Source organism: Sminthopsis crassicaudata, chromosome 4 (genome assembly GCF_048593235.1).
Source record: "Sminthopsis crassicaudata isolate SCR6 chromosome 4, ASM4859323v1, whole genome shotgun sequence".
NCBI lineage: Eukaryota > Metazoa > Chordata > Mammalia > Dasyuromorphia > Dasyuridae > Sminthopsis > Sminthopsis crassicaudata.
In genome coordinates this window covers 352,277,016-352,298,375 of record NC_133620.1, presented here as the reverse complement: position 1 = coordinate 352,298,375, position 21,360 = coordinate 352,277,016, and the positions used below count along the sequence as shown (strand labels likewise).

At 38.5% G+C, this 21,360-nt stretch overlaps 1 protein-coding gene across 1 annotated transcript in view; it reads right to left on the bottom strand.

Annotated features, from left to right (window-relative positions):
* The window catches only part of LOC141540812 (uncharacterized), a 41,886-nt gene extending 38,440 nt beyond the window's left edge, over positions 1-3,446 (bottom strand). The window contains exons 1-2 of the mRNA XM_074264763.1: positions 3,408-3,446; positions 1,745-2,031 (exon numbers count right to left, since the gene is read on the bottom strand). Of these exons, the coding sequence (XP_074120864.1) occupies positions 1,745-2,031; positions 3,408-3,446 (326 nt within the window). The remainder of the gene's footprint in view (positions 1-1,744; positions 2,032-3,407) is intronic.
* Positions 3,447-21,360: the final 17,914 nt, after the last annotated feature.

Here is a 21,360-nt window from a genome sequence, read left to right as displayed (position 1 = left end):
TCTTTTCCAACATAGATACTCGGGAAATCATTCTCATTTTGAGTAGTGTAGATGGAGGTGATGAATATGATATGACAAAAGTTGTGTAGTAGAGGTTGGGAAGGGCATGACTACTTTTGGTTGATGAAACATAAGTACTTCAATTATCCTCCACTTGTTTCCCTTTACCTTCTTCTTCAGCAATTCTTTCCTGCCACTGATGAGCCAAGCTGAATGATTCACTAGCTTTTAGGTTCATTTCTGTCCAAATTCATGCCACCAAAAGTTCTGCTGAAGCCCCTACTGCTGCCAATGCCCTAAGACTTTCAGAGTTCTTCAGAAGGGAGGTTGAGAGTTCTAGTAGGTCATCCTGGTATCTCTGGTGGTAAGCAAACATAAATCATAGAAACTCCTGCATCAATTCAATTTTCATCAACAGATGCTGGGTTTCTGATAAAACACATTTCCCTTCATATCTCAGATTCTCTCTCTGTCCTTTTCTCTCCTGGATACCAAAGGCAGCCTATGAATAGTGATTGTTATACAACAAATATCCACATGGCACAAAGGGTGACCTTGTCTACTCTTAAAATGATGTGAAGTGACATTCTCATAAACCCAACCTAAGTCTTGTGCTTTAGGATATCCCTTGTGTTCTCTACACAGGGTCAAAGCCCTGTTCTGAAGCAAGAGTGATTCACTTACAACATTTTCAAGGCAAATATTAGAGGGAATTAGCAATCAAGCCAACTTGGAATATCCTGTGAATTCTGATTCCCTTATTCTCCATATTCTGTGGGAGCTAGACTCTCATCCAGTGTTCCTTAGTGAAGCAGAATAAGCTATATTCTTTTCTGTCCCACATACATCAGAATTTTGTTATTCTGAAAGGATCCTCTCCCCTCTTTGATCATAGCAAGGATCTTCAGTTCACAATGACAACTCATCAAGTCCATCCCTGACTAACTGACACAAAGATAAGAGGAAATAATGCATGGAAGGCTGTAAATCACTCAATCATCTGGCTAGCTCTCTGCCTTAGAAGAATCCTAAAGGGTACCTGAAGAAGGTTCCTATGTGCTGGAATGAGTAGGGGAGAAGAGGGGAAAAAATTGAATTTTAGTGTACAAAACATGTGATAGGATGCAAAAGTAGGATGACCATTTATGAAGTCTATTCTAGTGTACATTCCGGTGGGGCAGTGATTAAAGGGAAAGGCAGTGGGAGACCCTTTGAAATGGGTGATTCTGTGATTGTGAGAAGTGCTCTAACATTGACAAAGAAAACAAAAAGAAAGAGAATTCACCAAGGAATTGGATTCCTTTAATTGCCAGGAAGTTTTATTTGGAATTGGACAAACACTAAGACAAAGACAAATCTGTATGATTGGCCAATTGAGAAAGAAACCTCATTGCAAGCTAAGCCAATTGTGAGCTAAGCACATGGTCGATATTGTCTTCTTCAGTGACAATGAGGATGTGGGGGAATTGTGATGAATCATATTGGATGGATATAAATTAAATAAGCATTTGGTGTTCATGTAAGAGGATGAAGGCAAGAGAAAGATGACAGTGGGATGTTGAGTAGGTAGTGTTCATTGGAAATAGTCTCGTGTGGATGAATGTGTGATTTGGTTTGCCCCGAAGAAGGATTTTAATGAAATCAGTGGAAGAAAACATGTGGTGCCTGTCTGAGAGAGAGCATGGGGAGGCTGGGCATTTGTAGATCAGGGTGAGAGGTCAGCAGGGCTCAGCAGCAAGAGCCATAGCAGGTTGTGCGGCAGCAGGTAGTTCTGCAGCAAGTGGTCTGGAAGCAGATGGGGCGGCAGCAGCATGGCTGGCAGCAACAGGGGCGGCAGCAGCTAGTACAGCAGCTGCGGCAGAAGTAGCATGGCTGACAGCAACTAGAAATGCAGCAGTAGGGCTGACAGTAGCAATGGGAGCCAAAACAGCCAGAGCCACAGCCTTGGCCACTGCAGGTGGAGCCACAACAGGAGCTGACTATGGTGTTGGTGGATTGAGGTTCTGGGTTGGTTTTCAAGTGAGGGAGGTTCTTGAGTTTGGATGTCCCCTGATCTTAGAGATCTCTTTTATACCCACATTCTCAGCAGTTGCTGGTGCCAGGTCCTGTTCATTTCCTTTTTTTTTTTTTTTTTTTTTTTTTTTTGTTAGATGAAAATGTGATCACCAAATTAGTCAGTGCAATTTTTACCTGAAATGTTTTTATTGTAATGACTTTTCCCGTTATGATTTTCCAATGTATGGTTTGTTGCTGAGTCACCCCTCCTCTGTGATGTGCACTTTAAAGCATTTCTTCATTATTTGGACAGCTCTCCTTGGGAAGCTTTTTCCTCCTCTGAAGCCTAAAGATACCTCTCCTGAACCTCCTTCCTCTGGTTTTGTCCTCTGAGGCCACGGAGAACAAACCTACTTCCCAGCCTCACAATGGCAGTTTGCTTCAGCATGGAAGAAATTTCTTATGGATCATCAATGCCTTCTCTTTGGTAAAGAAATTGATGAGAATACTTCTCTCCTTTTGTTTTTGGGAGGATGCCCACATTGATTGAGGAAGATTTTTCTCATTGGATGAAGAACAGGAAAACTACCTAGTAAAGATACAAGTGGTTGATGATAGAGCAGTTTTGTGCTCCAACCAGGGAAATGGACCAAAGGCTCAGAAGGACTGAATATGGCTTTTAAACTGATTACAAGGTGTCCTAATTTTGATGACCACTGTCCTTTTGCTTTTCATTTGTATTCCTTGAGTTGGTCAATTATATACAAAAAGAGGGAAGTCCATTTATGAGTGATGTTGATCCAAATGATATCAAGATAAATTTGTGAACTTTTAAGTTCTGGCATGTTGCTGGAGACAAAGCAGGGTGCCCCCTGAGTTCTGCCCTACAGCCCTGCAATCTGTTTCCAGTAATGCTGCTACACCAACTGTGAAATGGAGGAACCTACCAGAGGAAGGGAAAAACATAGTTTCCCACCCAAGACAATTTTGAAGGGTGAGAAGAAAAATATTTGGAACCCAAGCAAAAGAAGATTACAATCCAGGACTGGCTGTGCCCTAGCAAGATGGTGGTCGTCCTTGGGATCAATTGCATCTGGGGTAGAAGTGGCAATTCTTGGACTTCTAAGGCACAGTAAGAGGATCCAGACAAATAGGTAGAAAGAGATGATGAGGAGCCATTTGCTGACCCTTAGGGCAGGAGTCCATTTCAGCACCAATCCTGGGATTTGGGTATCACTCTTGGGCCTCAGGCTCAGGACAATGTGGAGCATTAGTGTAGTATAACATGTGCCCTCAAGGGAACTGGGAGCCTGCACATAGTTAGTTGTAAGGTGTGTAACAGTGCTTGCGGCAACTCACAGACCAGAGCACAGTACCTGAGAGCCATAAACATGGCTTTCCTGAAATCATACCACCTTGCAAGGACCAGGTACTTGCAGGTCCAAGGACATGGCTTAAAAAAGAATCACCCCCCAAATTCTGAAAATCAGAAGGGTGCCTGTTCCACTCTGCTGGAAAAGTCCCACTTTAGCCTAGATTTGAAAGCTTTGGGATGGAATGCAAAGATTTTTCTCCTTCTTGTGTTTTTGGGTCTATGGCTACAAGAAGCCTGACCAATTCAGGAAGATTTTTCAAATTGGATGAATAACAGGAAAACTTCTTAGTGAGGAAGGGCACAAGTGATTGATGACAGAGAGGTTTTATGTTCTATGTTTATGTATAAGTTTATGGTTTTATGTTTATGTATAAGGACTCTAATGTTGAGGATAAGATGTGGCCAGATTGCTTGGAAGTTGAACAAGCAGAGGAATTTGCTTCAGTGCTTAAGGCAAGGTGGTACACTCCCTATTCCTTCCCCACCCACTTTGGCCAATGGGAAAAAGAAAAAAGTCCAGATAAGACTGACCAGGCCAATCCTAGTGATAAATCTTAGTAAATTTGAAATTCCAGGAGCCTTTACATAGCCTGAATTTCCTCCAAATCACAAATAATGGACATTTAAAAACAATGAAATGGATATTTCCATGCACAGAGTTCTCTGCCAAGATTCCAGAATCCCTGGAAAAGCTTTGTTACTTCCCTTTGGTGAACTCACTTGAAATCCCTGTACCACAAGTTTTCTATTGAACAACTTTTCTTCAATTTAGAAACTGGGCAACTAATTCTCCTTTTTAGTAGTATAGATGGAAGCGATGAATCTTGCATGGCAAAAGTTGTATAGCAGAGGTTGGGAAAGACATGATGACCATTGGTTGATGGAATATAAGTACTTCAATTGTACTTCACTTGTTTTCCTTTAGTTTTCTTTTCAGCAATTCATATCTGCCACTGATGTATCAATCCTAATGATTCACTGGCTTTTAGGTTCATTTCTGTCAGAATTCATGCCACAAAATGCTTTGCTAAAGCCCCTTGGGAACTTAGGATATATATTTGGCCATGAAAAAGACCATAATACTTCTTTCACATTATCTTCCTTTTTTGCAGTACTGAAAGTGGTTTATGTTCTTGAAACTATGGCCATCTCCAAAGCAAGGCCTAACCATTTTGGTGCCTGAAGAATTTATGACCAGTCATGATATTCTCCTGTTGACAGTAAAAATGAATTTTGCTGTTTTATTTCCACTCTTCCTTTTATGATGTCTCTGGTGGTTTTTGGTCATTGTTTTGTCAGTGGTTCAAGGATTATTTTAATGGGGCTTATCATTCGAATCATCTGTTTTCCAATAATGATGCAGATATAAAACTTTCATTGCAGATTTTTTTTTGTCTTTGAAAGGCCAGATTCACAGGCAGTGTGGTATTTAATGCAGAGGCATGAATGTAGTGGCTCAGTGTCTAACACCTCTTGCCTGAATTACATCAATCTGCAAAGATATCATACTCGTCCAGAAAAAAAAAATAGTGTGAAGATGTGTTTCTTCCCTGAAGGCAATGTGCCTTGTTCACTGATTTAATGTCTGCCCTGTGATCTGAACTCACATTAGTTGACTAACGAGTATATCTGTACCTTCTCTGCTCCCATTGCTCATACATTGAGAAAATGCCTTGCAAACAGAGAGATAGCTTCATAAGCTTCATAACATAAGCTAACATAACAGAGAGATAGCTTCATAACATCCATTCCCACAGGGTGAGTAACATATATGCCCTCAAGTCCATGGGAGAAGACCATGTGGAAACTGTTTCAGGAAAGAAAAAAAAAAACTCTTTAGACATTTGCCCCTTGCCCCTTTTGGGTGGAGCCAGCAGATAGTAGGAAACTATTTCTAAGGAGAATAATGTGTAGTGGTAAGGAGAAGAAGGGTAATTCAGAATCATTTGGGGAGGAACTCAACTGGAAGTCAGTCATGGGAGTTGGTGGAGTGGAGCTTCCTTCTGGTGGATTCCATTTTTTCTAATAATTCTCTGAGGGGTGGTTATGGGGCAACATTTGCATTATCCTCATGGCAATGCACAAGTACTTGAGGACACAGAATGGTCCACGGACCAGAAGAGAAATATCAGATCTCTTTAGGCTAGAACTGAATTTGGGGGTGAAGTCATTTGTTGGTATAGGCAAAAGTATTTTTGCTGCTGCAAAAAACCATGGCACTTTCAGAGTTCTTTCGAAAGGGGGGATAGGTCTAGTTGACCATTCTTGTGACTCTGAAGGTAAGCAAACAAGAATCACAGAAACCTTTGCATCAATTTAATTTCCATCAACAGGTTTCTAATCAACTATATTTCCCTTCAGGTCTCAATCCTGTCCCTGTCCATCTCTGTCCCAAATCCCAAAGGCAGTCTATAAAAAGTGATTGTTACCCAACAAATATCTGCATGGCACAAAATGAGAACTTGTCTTTTCTTAAAATGATGTGAATTGATATTTTCACAAACTCACCATAAATATTGTTCTTTAGGAGATCACTTGTGTTCTCTACACAGAGTCTAAGCCCTGTTCTAAAGCAATAATAATACCTTGACAACATTTTCTAGGCAAGCATTGCAGGGAATTTGCAATCAAGCCCACTTGGAATGTCCTGTGAATTCTGATTCCCTGATTCTCCATTCTCTGTTGGAGCTAGACTCTCATCCATTGTTCATCAGTGAAGCAGAATAACCTATTCTTTTCTGTCCTACACACATCAGAATTTTGTCATTCTGAAATGATCCTCTCCCCTCCTTGATCATAGCAAGGGTCTTTGATAAACAATGACTATTTACCAAATTTATCCCTAACTGACTGACATGAAAACACGAGGAAATGATCCATGGGAAGACTGTAAGTCACTCAATCACTTGGCTAACTTTCTGCCTGAGAAGAATCATAATGGGTGTCTGAAGAAGATTCCTATATGTTGGAATGAGTAAGGGAAAACAGGGAAAAAAAAGAATTTTGGTTTCCTTATACAATGCAAAGGCAGGATGAGCATTTATGAAGTCTGTGATAGTGAATATTCTATTGGGATCATGGTTAAACTGATAGGCTATTGGAGACCCTTTTTTTCAGTTTAACCATGATCCCAATAGAATATTCACTATCACAGACTTCATAAATTTTTATTGTAATGACTTTTTCCATTATGATTTTCCAATGTATGTTTTATTGCTGAGTCACCCCTCTTGTATGATGTTCACCTTAAAGCATTTCATCCTTATTTGGACAGCTCTCCTTGGGACCTTTTTCCTTCTCTGAAGCCTAAAGATGCTTCTCTTGGAGCTCATCCCCCTGGCTCTGTCCTCTTGGGCCAGCAAAAATGAACCTATTTCCCAGCCTCAGCATATCAGTTGGCTTCAGCATCCAAGATATTTCTCGTGGATCATCAATGCTTTCTCTTGGGTAATGAAATTGATGAAAACATTTCTCTCAACCCCAAAGACTCTGCTAAAAAAGCTATCAGAAATAATTCAGAATTTTAGCAAAGTTGCAGGATACAAAATAAATCCACATAAATCCTCAGCATTTTTTTATACCACCAACAAAATGAAACAGCAAGAAATACAAAGAGAAATTCCATTTCAAGCAAATGTTGAGAGTATAAAATATTTGGGAATCCATCTACCAAAGAATAGTCAGGAATTATATGAGAAAAATTACGAAACACTTGCCACAAAAATAAAGTCAGATTTAAATAATTGGAAAGACATTCAGTGCTCTTGGATAGGCCGAGTGAATATAATAAAGATGACAATACTCCCCAAACTAATCTATTTATTTAGTGCTATACCAATCAGACTCCCAATAAACTATTTTAATGACCTAGAAAAATAACAACAAAATTCATATGGAAGAATAAAAGGTCGAGAATTGCAAGGGAACTAATGAAAAAAAAGTCAGATGAAGGTGGTCTAGGTGTACCTGATCTAAAGCTATATTATATAGCAGCAGGCACCAAAACCATTTGGTATTGGCTAAGAAATAGACCAGTCGATCAGTGGAACAGATTAGATACAAAGGACAAAAAAGGGTACATCTATAGCAATCTAGTCTTTGACAAACCCAAAGATACCAACATTAGGGATAAAAATTCATTATTTGGAAAAAACTGTTGGGAAAACTGGAAATTAGTATGGCAGAAATTAGATATGGATCCACACTTAACACCATATACCAAGATAAGATCAAAATGGGTCCATGATTTAGGTATAAAGAATGAGATAATAGATTAGAGGAACAGAGAATAGTCTACCTCTCAGACCTGTGGAAGAGGAAGGAATTTATGACCAGAGGAGAACTAGAGATCATTATTGATCACCAAATAGAAGATTTCGATTACATCAAACTAAAAAGTTTCTGTATAAACAATACTATTGCAAACAAGATTAGAAGGGAAGTAACAAATCGGGAAAATATTTTTAAAGTTAAAGTTTCTGACAAAGGTCTCATTTCCAAAATATATAGAGAACTGACCCTAATTTATAAGAAATCAAACCATTCTCCAATTTATAAATGGTCAAAGGATATGAACAGACAATTCTCAGATGATGATATTGAAATTATATCCACTCATATGAAAGTGTTCCAAATCACTACTGATCAGAAAAATGCAAATTAAGACAACTCTGAGATACCACTACACACCTGTCAGATTGGCTAAGATGACAGGAACAAATAATGATGAATGTTGGAGGGGATGTGGGAAAACTGGGACACTAATGCATTATTGGTGGAGTTGTGAAAGAATCCAACCATTCTGGAGAGCAATTTGGAACTATGCCCCAAAAGTTATCAAACTGTGCATACCCTTTGATCCAGCATTGCTGCTATTGGGCTTATATCCCAAAGAAATACTGAGGAGGGGAAAGGGACCTTTATGTGCCAAAATGTTTGTGGCAGCTCTTTTCGTAGTGGCCAGAAACTGGAAGATGAATGGATGTCCATCAATTGGAGAATGGTTGGGTAAATTATGGTATATGAAGGTTATAGAATATTATTGCTCTGTAAGAAATGACCAGCAGAACCAATACAGAGAGGCTTGGAGAGACTTACATCAACTGATGCTGAGTGAAATGAATAGAACCAGAAGATTTCTGTACACTTCAATGTTGTATGAAGATGTATTCTGATGGAAGTGGATATCTTCAACATTAAGAAGATCCAACTCACTTCCAGTTGATCAATGATGGACAGAAACAACTACACCCAGAGAAGGAACACTGGGAAGTGAATGTAAACTGTTAGAACTACTGTCTATCTACCCAGGTTATTTATACCTTAGGAATCTAATACTTAATGTGCAACAAGAAAATGGTATTTACACACATATATTGTATCTAGGTTATATTGTAACACATGTAAAATATATGGGATGGCCTGTCATCAAGGGGAGGAAGTAGAGGGAGGGAGGGGATAATTTGGAAAAATGAATAAAAGGGATAATGTTATTAAAAAAATTACTCACACATATATAATGTCAAAAAAATTTATAAATAAAATTAAAAAAAAAGAAAGAACACATTTCTCTCCTTTTTGTGTTTTTGGGTTGATGCCCACAAGAAGGCTGACCAATTGAGGAAGATTTTTCTCATTGGATGAAAAACAGGAAAACTTCCTAATAAGGGCACAAGTGGTTGATGACAGAGAAGTTTTGTGCTCCAAACAAGGAAATGGACTGAAGGAACAGAATGAATGAGTAGTGGTTTCTGGTTACAAATTGAATTGAACATAATTCGTCTGGAACTTACTTTGTAGTCAATATCAGGGAAGTGAGAGATATAATTGTCCAAAGATTGATTATGGTCTTAAGATATGCCAAAATAGAGGGAGTTGTGTGAGAGAAAAGAAAATAGAAGAGCAGATGAAAGAACAGAAGAGCTGAGCAGAGTAGAGGAGAAAAGAGGAGATAGGAAAGTCAAGACAGGGGAACCGCTGGAAATGTGGGAAAGGAAGCTGATAGCACTGAAAGGAAAGGAGTAAAACGAAGATTAGGTAATGGAAGGGAGAAGATTTGCAGGGAATGGAAAGATATGTAAGAGAAGAAATAAGAAGTTGGGGTCTTCTAGGGGCCAACCCCAGATGGCGGATAGCAAGCAAGACTCTCTGTAGCCTCCTCTAACTTCTCTCAAAACAACAGCAGATTAAGCCTCAAAACTGGTTTTGAAGTCAACGAATCAATAAATATTTGGAGTACAAGACATTTCTAGAAGAAGATACCTTGGAAGAACTTCAGAGCTGGTTCGTTTCAATTGGGCAGGGGGACAGTCTGCCGAACCCAGACCACAGCATAAGGTGACAGGGGGAAGAAGCGTGGGGTGGGAGTCAGAGTGTTGTAGCTTCCATGAACCTGGAAAACTTTTGTGAGTTTCTTAAGCCACTCTGTTCTAGTTGTAAGCAGGTAGTTTGGCAGATTTGCCTTTTGTAAAAGACAAATTATAAACCACTGAGTCCCATAGAAATGTAACTGGACATTACCCAGCACTGGAAATCAATGAGCAGAACTACCCCAGGAAAATTAAAACAGCTGTTGCTCCTTTGCCATTAAATAGACATCAAACCTTCAAAAAATGAATAAAAAACAAAAAAGAGTCCTACCATAGACAGCTTTTATACATATAAAGAACAACCTCAAATTCTGAGGTTTCTAAAGACAAAGCAAGACAAGACAAGCTTCCAGAAGAAGCCCCCAAAAGAGATATGAGCTGTTCCTCATTTCACATGGCTTTTTTCTTTTTTTTTTTTAATATTATTTTTTTTATTATATATATATATATTTTTATAATATTATCCCTTGTATTCATTTTTCCAAATTACCCCCCCTCCCTCTATTCCCTCTCCCCCGATGACAGGCAATCCCATACATTTTACATGTGTTACAATATAGTCTAGGTACAATACATGTGTGTGAATATCATTTTCTTGTTACACAATAAACATTAGAATCCAAAGGTACATGCAACCTGGGCAGACAGATATTAGTGCTAACAATTTACATTCACTTCCCAGTGTTTCTTCTCTGGGTGTAGCTACCTCTGTCCATCATTGATCAACTGGAAGTGATTTGGATCTTCTTTATCACATGGCTTTTTTCGAAGATTGCATAAAGGATCTTAAAAGAGAGTGTAAATATTCTGTTGTCTCTCAACTGTAATCCTTCTCTGGGAGGAGTTTTATTTTCCCTAAATCCTTTTCTCTATGAGTAGGTTTCTTTGGGAGGCTTCTGAGCCTCCAGCCAGAGTGAAGGTAGAATCTCAAATCCTCTTCTTCCTGAATCCTGGCTTTGAATCTCCTCCAGCTTCCCTGAAGTTTTCTCTCTAAGTCTTGTCCTTCCCCAATCCCGACTGTTCCTTTCAGATTGCCTTCCAAACTCAATGTCCTGGGAAGTAGCCTTGGTCGCTCCTTATATCCTCCCAGAGAATGGGCTTGTGGGTACACCCAGGGGCTTATGGGAACTACTTACTGACCAATGAGCAAGCTCCTTTTAAAGGTGTAAACTCCTTTAAATGTGTAAACTCTTTTCAGAGTTTAAAGGTGTATACTCCTTTAAAAGGTGTGAACTAAAGCTGTGAATTCTGAGCTAGAGAATTGTTCATTACCAACTTAGTAAGAACCTAACATCTTCCCCTTTCTTTTGATTTAGAACATAGGGTGGTTATGACCTTGAAACATAAATCCATCAATATGGGAGGTATTAAACATAATTACATAAATTACATAAACACATAGTAACATAACACATGCTAGAAGTGATGTAATAAATAACATGATCAAATAATCATAAATTGAGAATTTATACATGTCCATAAGTCCATTGTCCATTAGTTCATGTGCCAGAAATCCAATAATTCCTGCAAGTTTTAAAGTCTTACAATAGTCTCATCTTGTGTTAGGAAATCCAATGATTCCTGCTGGTTTTAAAGTTCTTTAACAGTCTCCTTATCTGCATGCTTTTTCAGTGTCAGATGTTTCTTAGATCTTCTCCTTTGTTTTGAGGTTGTTCTCTTTTTCTGTCTCTCTCCAGGTGCTTGTTGCCACCCATCTGTTTCCTTCTCCATCTGTTTCCTTCTGTCTGTTCAAATACAAGCAAACCCTCTCTCCCATGCAGTTAACCTATCTAATTTCCCTCTATTTACCACTTTCTAAACTCTTCTTATAATCTGGTAATTACCTTGGAGCTGTTTGCACTGGATACTGCCCTGTTGGTTTAAAAGGCCTGTATTCTCCCAAAGTGTAATCCATTTCTGCTATCTGATTGCTTTTTGGCTGACTTATCAGGTAATCCCTTTCTGCCATGTGATTACTTTTCAGCTGGTTGATCAAATCAGAGTCCTGACCTTCTAAAGGCTCTTTGGGTATAACCTCAGTTGCCATCATGCTCCACCTATCTTTTGATTTATATTTTGGAGCTGGGCTCCACCTCTCATTTCCCTGGATCAATCTACATTCAGAGGCCCAATGGAAGCCCTTGTGACATTTTGGACATGGAATTTTAGGTCTTCTCTCATCCTGTCTTCTCACTCTATCTCCATATCTATATTGAGCTCTTAGATGTCCATCTTTTCCACGTTGAAAACATCGACGAGTTTCTCTAGAAGTTCCTTGCCAGGAGGGACCCTGTCTTTCCATGTTCATCATAGTCTGGGTGTAAAAAGTATTTGTTCCCACTGTAGCACAGAATTTTATGATCTCCTCTAAAGAAGCATCTTTGTCTAGACCCCATATAATTCTCTTGCAAACCTCATTGGCATTTTCCATAGCCAAATGTCTGGTCATTATTTCTGTAGCTGCATTTTCTTCAATAGTTCTTTTGACAGAAGTTTGCAGATGTCCCACAAAATCCACAAAAGGTTCATTGGGACCTTGCTCTATTTTAGTGAAAGCCTCCCCTCGATCTTTCTGTCCAGGGAAGGAACCCCAAGCTCTTATTGCAGCCTTAGAAATTTGCTCATACACTCTCATGGGATAATTAATCTGTTCTGAATTCTCTCCATACTGACCTTCACCAGCTAATTGCTCAAAAGTGAATTGTGTGTTAACTCCTGTTTCCATATTGCATCTGACTTGGATCTTACATAATTCATGAAACTCCGAAAGCCACAACAGGTTTTGTCTAGGTTCTAAACATGCCCTAGCTATAGATTTTTAATCATTTGGGGTTAGGATTTCATAAGACAAACCATCTAGTAACATTTTAACATAAGAGGATGTAGCTCCATAAAGGGTTCAACCATTTTTCAAATCCTTAATTTTATTCAAATCTAAAAGTGTATATCTTCTCTTTTTTTGACCTAAAGAGCCAATCTATTCAATCACAGGATATGCATGTATAAAGTCACTTACATCCTATCCCTCTCTCTTAGCCTTAATCAATGAGTTTTCTAATCTTTCATAGGCTGCTTCACAGGTGATTCTTCCCCTCCTCCTTCTTCCTCCATCCCTGAAGGGTTAATTGAGGGAGGAGATGGGAAATGCTCCTGTTGCTCAGAATTATACTTAACTCCATTGTTATCTGATTCACTGTTTTCACCTAGTTTAGTTGACACCTCCCCATTTTGCTCCTTCTTCTTTTTCCTTATTCTATAATTTATATAATTTCCTAAAGTCAGTTGAATTATATTGTATGTTTGAAGTGTGTTTATATTGTATGTTTTGAAGAAAAATGGAGAAATGAAATAAGACCATTGCAAGAAGGAATGAAAAAAATGGAAAATGCTTGCAATGAACAAAAAAAATTTAATTGGCCAATTGCAAAAGGAGCTAAAAAAGGAAACTGAAGAAAACAATACACTAAAAATTAGAATTGAACAAGTGGAAGTGAATGGCTCAATAAGACTTCAAGAATCAGTCAAGCAAAAACTAAAAAAAAAATAAAAAATGAAAGAAATAGAAGAAAATATGAAATAGCTCTTAGGAAAAACAACTGACCTGAAAAATAGATCTGGGAGAGATAATCTAAGGATTATTGGGCTTCCTGAAAAGAAGAAGAACTTGGACATTATCTTACAGGAAATAATTTTTAAAATGCCCTGATATTTTAGAATTAGAAGGCAAAATAAAATCAAAGGAATGCACCAATCACCTCCTGAAAGAGACCCCAAAATTAAATCCCCAAGGAATATCATCACTAAATTTCAAAGCTATCATACCAAGGAAAAGATATTGCAAGCAGCCAAGAAGAAACAATTAAAATACTGCAGAACCACAATAAGAATTACCTAGGACCTAGCAGCTTCCATCTTAAAGGATTAAAGGGCCTGGAATCTGATATTCTGAAAAGCAAATAAATTGGGATTACAGCCAAGAATAAGCTAAAATGAGTATTATCTTTCAGGGAAAAAGTTGAACATTAAATGATATAGGTGAATTTAACCTATTTCTAATGAAAAGACCAGTACTAAACAAACAAAAAAAAATTAGGTCTTCAAACATAGAACTCAAGAGAAACATAAAAAAAGGAAAAAAGGAAAAAAAACTCTTGAGAACTATATTTCTGTTATGGATGTATTTAGAGAATGTGGGTATAATTTGATTTCATTATGATAATATAAAAAAGAAACTAGACGTGGAAAGGAGATCATATTAGAAGAAGAGGAAAAAGGAGGTATAATAAGGGAAATTACATCTCAGAAAGAGGCAAAGAAAACCTATGGTAATTGAGGGAAAGAAGGAAGGGGGTGAACACTGTGTGAATCTTACTCTCATCAGATTTGACTCTAAGAGAGAATATCAGACATATTTTATATCACAAAGAAATTTATCTCACCTTATAGAGAAGTAGGAGTGAAAAGAGGTAAAGAAAGGGAAAGACTAATAGAAGGAAAAACAGAAGAATTAGGGGAAAGATGTAAAAAAGGGGGAGGGACTCTAAAGGGGGAGGATTGTTTGAGAAAGGTGGTCATCAAAAACAAAATACTGGGGGAAAAAGAAGAGGAATAGGAAAGAGAAAAGCTTAATCTAGGGTAAATAAGATGGCAGGCAATACAGAATTAGTCATTTTAATTGTGAAAGTGAATGGGATGAACTCCCCTACAAAATGGAAGTGGATAATGGACTGGACATGTTGTTTACAAGAAACACATTTAAAGCATTGTGATACATACAGAGTAAAGGTAAAGAGCTAGAGTAGAATATATTATTCTTCAGGTGAAGAAAAAAATCAGGGGTAGCAATCTTGATCTCAGATCAATTAAAAGCAAAGATAGATCTAATTAAAAGAGATAAGGAAGAAAACTATATCTTACTAAAGGGTACCATTAAAAATGAAGCAATATCAAACCTAAACATATATGCACCAAGTGGTATAGCATGGAAATTCCTAGAGGAGAAGTTAACAGAGATGCAAGAAGAAATAGACAGCAAAACTATACTAGTGGGGGATCTCAGCCTTGCTCTCTCAGAACTAGATAAATCAAACCACAAAATAAATAAGAAAGAAATTAAGGAGGTAAACACAATGTTAAACAAGTTAAGTATGTTATATATTTGGAGAAAATTAAATGAAGACAGAAAGGTTACTTTTTTCTCAGCAGTTCATGGAACTTATACAAAAGTGGACTATGTGTTAGGGCATAACCCCCCCTCCCAAATCAAATGCAGAAAGGCAGAATAGTAAATGCATTTTTTTCAGATCATGATGCAATAAACATTACATTCAATATAGGGCCAGGGGAAAATAGACCAAGAAGTAGTTAGAAACTAAGTAATCTCATCCTAAAGAATGAATGGGTGAAACAGCAAATCATAGACACAATCAATAATTTCATCCAAGAGAATGGCAATAATGGAACAACATAGCAAAATTTGTGAGATGCAGCCAAAGCATTAATAATGGGAAATTTTATATCTCTAGCTGCTTACTTGCATAAAATAGAGAGAGAAGATAAATAAATTGGTCTTGCACCTAAAAAAAGCTACAAAAAGAACAAATTAAAAACCCCAAACTAAATAACAAACTTGAAATTTTAAAAATACAATTGAAAGCAAAAAAAAAAAAACACTATTGAATCAATAAATAAAACTAAGAGTTAGTTTTATGAAAAAAATCAACAAAATACTTAAATCTTTAGTTAATTTGATTAGAAAAAGGAAAGAGTAAAATCAAATTGTTAGTCTTTAAAATGAAAAGGAAGAGCTATCCATCAATAAAGAGGAAACTAGAGCAATTATCAAGAGCTACTTTGCCCAACTTTATGCCAATAAATTTGATAACCTACATAAAATGGAGGAATACCTAGAAAAATATAGATTGCCCAAATTAACAGAAGAGGAAATTAATTAGTCAAACAGTCCCATTTTAGAAAAATAAATAAAACAAACTATTAATCAACTCCCTAAAAAAAAAAATCCCCAGGATCAGATGGATTTACATGTGAATTCTATCAAACATTTAAAGAACAATTAACTCCAATATTATATAAACTATTTGAAAAAATAGGGAATGAAGGACTCCTAGCAAATTCTTTTTATGACATACACATTGTACTGATACCTAAATCAGGTAGAATGAAAACAAAAAAAAAATTATAAACCAATCTCCCTAATGAATAGTGATGCAAAAATCTTAAATAAAATATTAGCAAAGAAATTGCAGATAATCACCCCCCAGGATAATACACCATGACCAAGTAAGATTTATGCCAGGAATGCAGGCTTGGTTCATTATTAGCATAATTGACTATATCAATAACCAAATTAACAAAACCCATATGATTTTCTCAATATATGCAGAAATCCAAAACCCATTCCTATTAAAATTCCTATTTACATAGGAATAAATGAACTTTTCCTTAAAATGGTGCCATCTATTTAAAAGCATCAGCAGGCATTATATGTAATGATGACAAACTAGAGCTATTCCCAATAAGACGAGGGGTGAAAAAGGTTGCCCATTATCATCATTGCTATTCAATATTGCATTAGAAATATTACCCTTGGCAATAAGAGAAGAAAAAGAGATTAAAAGAATTAGAGTATGTAATGAGGAAACCAAATTGCCACTCATTGAAGATGATATGATGGTATACTTAGAGAACCCCAGAGAATCAACTAAAAAGCTACTAGAGATAATCCTTAACTTTAGGAAAGTTGCAGCATACAAAATAAATCCACATAAATTATCAGCATTCTTACACATCACATGCAAAATTCAATAGCAAGTGATACAAAAAGAAATTCCATTTAAAATAACAGTTGATAATAGAAAATATTTGGGAATTTATCTGCTAAGGGAAAGTTAGGATCTATATAAACAAAACTACAAAACATTTTCCACACAAATAAAGTCAGATCTAAGCAATTGGAAAAATAGCAAGTGCTCATGGATAGGTTGAACAAATATAATAACAATGACAATACTCCCTAAACTTATATATTTATTTAATGTTATACCAATCAAACTACCAAGAAACTTTTTTAAATGACCTAGAAAAATAACATCAAAATTCATCTGGAAGAAAAAAATGCCAAGAATTTCAAAAGAATTAATGAAAAGCAAATGGAGATGGCCTAGCTGTATCACATCTAAAACTATATTATGAAGCAATGATCATCAAAACTATTTGGTCCTGGCTAATTCTTAATCTGGATCCTCGAATCCTTGAAATATTTTCTGTTTTCTTGGGTGCCATTTCCCACCTGAGAGGTGGCTGAATTATATCAAAAACTCAGGAGGCCTCAGGAGGCATTTTGTTCCTTCCTAGCAAACTCCCCTAGGACTTAAGTAGGCTGTGTCATGATTCATGGAAGGCAGCCACTGTTCTATGTTCTCCTTTTAGAGATAACACCATAGACTCTAGTCACTTATTCTATTGGTATTGTATATCTCTCAGTTTAGAGTTTCTTACTACTGCTCTGAAAGCATCCTTAAGTCTTGTGAATAAAGGAATTTCTCGGATAGCAGAGTGATGAACAGGAAACAGGGATGTATGTTGAGTCTCATGTTGAGTACAGGATAGGGCCATATTGCCTGGAAGTTGAATAAGCAGAGGGATTTGCTTCAAGACTTGAGGCAAGGTGGTACACTCCCTATTCCTTCCTGAGCTACTTTGGGGCCAGCGGGAAAAAGAAAAAAGTTCAGGTAAGCCCGACAAGTCCAATGCAGAGTGCTAGACCTGACTAAGCTAGATACTCCACTAGCATAAATTTTACACAGCCTGGATCACCTCCAAATCACAAAAATAAATAAATAAATGTTAAAAAATAACAAAATTGGTATTTCCAGAAACTGAGTACTTTAGCAAGATTCAGGAATCCCTGAAAACTTTTGAATTGTCTTCATGGAAAGCCACAGGCACCTGGGGACACAGAGCAGTCCATGGACCAGTAATGAACACATCAGATCTCTTCCGGTTAGAGATTTAATTGGGGTTGGAATCACAGCAACGATTAACAATTCCTTCATTACTAGTAAAATTATTTCTCCTTCTGCCAATGCTATGACAATTTCAATGTCCTTGGAGAGAGGACAGAGTCAAGTTGACCTTGCATGTGTCTCTGATGATAAGACTCCATCAGTCATAGAAACCCTTGCATCAGTTCCGTTTTGGTTTAGGATTCAACAGATTCAGGATTTCTGGTAAACCATGATTCCCTTTGTGTCTCACTTCCTGTCTCTGTCCATCTCTGTGTTGTTGCTTTTTAATTTCTTTCAAGAAAGTCTTGTGAGATGGAGACCAATTTAAATCACCCTTTGAGGGTTCACCTGAAGATGAGCTGCTTTGGGTGACCTCAGGTTTTGAAATCTGTTCTTCTCTTTCCACATGAAAATATCTATGCGCAGAGATCTTTCTGTGTTCTTTGCTGATTTTGGGGGCATGAAATGTGCTTTTGGGGAAGGGTGGAGATTGTCCAAGCTTTCTGTACAAGCAGCAAAAGATGCTCTAGGTCAGGGCTGATTAACTTCCTGTGCTGGATGGACAAGACCATGTCCCTTGAAATTTTGGCATTAGGAGATCACTATTTGAAGAGTGTATGTGTGTTGGATGTCTTATAACTATTCTGTTAGTAGACTGGCTTGCAACCAGGGTACATAGGCATCATTCATAGTGGGAGTGTGCTTCAGCTTTGAAGAGATTTCTCATGGATTGTCAATGCCTTCTGTTGGGTAAATAAATTGAACAATACATTCCTCTCCTTCTTGTGTTTCTGGGTCTTGCCCACAAGAAGGCTGACTAATTGAGGAAGATTTTTCTCATTGGATGAAGAACAGGAAACCTTCCTAGTAAGGGCATAAGTGTTAAGAACTCATCAGGACCCTCCCCAATCCCATGGCTCATACATTGACAAAATGCCTTGCAAACCCAGAGAGCATCTTACATTTTTGTGCATCCTTTACCCTAGGGTGAAAAACACCATGGAACAAGACCACATGGAAACTGTTGCAGAAAAGATTAAAATCATGAAATACTTGCCCCTGTGTGGTGGAGTCAGCAGATAGAAAGAAGCTATTTTCTAAGGAGTTAAGGGTGTGGTAGTAGAGAGAAGAAGAGCCTGGTAGAGTTGGGATGGGGAGGAACTCAACTGGGATGCAGCCACTAGGAATGGGGAGAGGGGAACAAAGTTCTGGTGGACTCCCATTGGATCTAATCATTCCCCGAAGGGTAGTGAAGGGAAACTTTGGCACTATCCTCATGGAAAGCCACACGTTCCTGAAGACAGAGAACAGTCCCTGGACCAGTAGAGAAACAACAGGTCTCTTCAGGCTAGAGCTCAATTTGGGGTTGAAGTCATGGCAAGGATTACAGGGAGAAGCAGGGAGGTCTACTTGATCTTCCATGTATCTCTGATGGTAAGAAACAATCAGTCATAGAAACCTCTATAGCAATTCCAACTTGGTTGAGGATTCAACAGATATAGGATTTCTAATCAACCATGTTTCCCTTCTGTCTCTGTTCACCTCTGTCCCTAATCTGATAGACAACCCATGCAATGTGAATGGTACCCAACAAATATCTGCACAGCATGAAGGGTGAACTTGTCTACCTTAAATTTATATAAATCCATATTCTCACATCCCACCTAAAAGTTGTTCCTTGGGAGATCACTTGTGTTCTCTACACAAGTTTAAGCCCTGCTCTGAAGCAATACTGATTCCTTGACAACATTTTCAAGGTATGCACTGGAAGGAATTAGCAATTAAGCCTAACCTCTTGAATGTGTAATGAATTCTGATTTCCTGATTCTCCATACTCTGTTGATCATATTTGAAGCTGCACTCTCAAGCACCGTTCATAATTGAAGGAGAATATCAATTCTCCTACACACATCAGAATTTTGTCATTCTGAAATGATCCACTTGCCTCCCTGATTATATCAAGGAACTTCAACCCACAGTGAACATTCATCTACTCTCTCCCTGGCTGACTGATGCAAAAGCAAGAGGAAATGATCCATGGAAGATTATAAGTCACTCAATCATCCATCTAGCTCACGTCCTGAGTAGAATCAAAAGGGATTCCCAAAACATATTTCTTTGTATTGGAATGAGTAGGCTAGAACAAAAACAAAGTGGAATTTTGGTGTCTTTATAAAAAACACGTGATAGGATGCAAAGGCAGGATGACCACTTATGAAGTGGTGAATACAGGGAATATTCTGTTGGGGTAGTGGCTGAAGAGAAAGGCAGTGGGAGACCCTTAGAAATGTGCAATTCTGTGATTTTGAGAGTTGCCCTTTCATTGACCAAGAAGACAAAGAGAGAAAGAGAATTCACCAAGGCATTGGAATCCTTTCATTTCCAGGAAACTTTATTTGGAATTGCACAAACATTAAGACAAAGACTAATCAGAAATACTATTGCAAGCTCAGTAAGAAAAGCTCATTGTGAGCTAAACCCATGGTGGATTTTGTTCTTCTCAAGGAGCAACACTTTGTGACCAAAGTCAGTGAGGAAGACAAGGAGGTTCGGGGGAATTGTGAAACATGGTGTTGCATAGATATAATCAAATGGGAATTTGGTATCTTTGTAAGAGGAAGAAGGCAAGAGAAAGATGGCAGTTGGATGTTGAGTAGGTAGTGATCTCTGGGAATGGTCCCTTCAGACAGAAGGTGTAATTCTGTTTGTCCTTAAGAAGGTCTTTGGGAAGGAAATCAGTGGAAGAAAAGCTGTGCTGTCTGTCTGAGAGTGTATGGGGAGGCTGGGCCTATGCAGAATGGTGTGAGAGGTCAGCAGAGCTCAGCAGCAAGAGCCACAGCAGGTTGGGCGGCAGCAGGTGGTTCTGCAGCAAGTGGTCTGGCAGCAGATGGGGCGGCAGCATGGCTGGCAACAAGATGGGCGGCAGCAGGGGTGGCAGCAGCTAGAAGTACAGCAGCTGGGGCGGCAACAGCAGGGGCGGCAGCAGCTAGAAATGCAGCAGCTGGGGCGGCAGCAGGGCTGGCAGCAGCTAGAAGTACAGCAGCTGGGGCGGCAACAGCAGGGGCGGCAGCAGCTAGAAATGCAGCAGCTGGGGCGGCAGCAGGGCTGGCAGCAGCTAGAAGTACAGCAGCTGGGGCGGCAGCAGCATGGCTGACAGCAGCTAGAAATGCAGCAGCTGGGGCGGCAGCAAGGCTGGCAGCAGCAGCGGGAGCCACAGCAGCCAGAGCCACAGCCTTGGCCACTGCAGGTGGAGCCACAACAGGAGCTGACCATGGTGTTGGTGGATTGAGGTTCTGGGTTGGTTTGCAGCTGAGGGAGGTTCTTGAGTTTGGATGTTCTCTGGTCTCAGAGACCTCTTTTATACCCACCTTCTCAGCAGTTGCTGGTGCCAGGTCCTATTTATTTCCTTGTTTTTTGAAGAAAACGTGATGACCATATTAGTAAGTGCCAAATTTTACCTGAAATGTTTTAAAGGTAATGACTTTCCACATAATGATTTTCCAAGGTATGGTTTATTGCTGAGTCACCCCTCCTCTGTGATATGCTCCTTAAAGCATTTCATCCTTATGTGGACAGCTCTCCTGGGGAAGCTTTT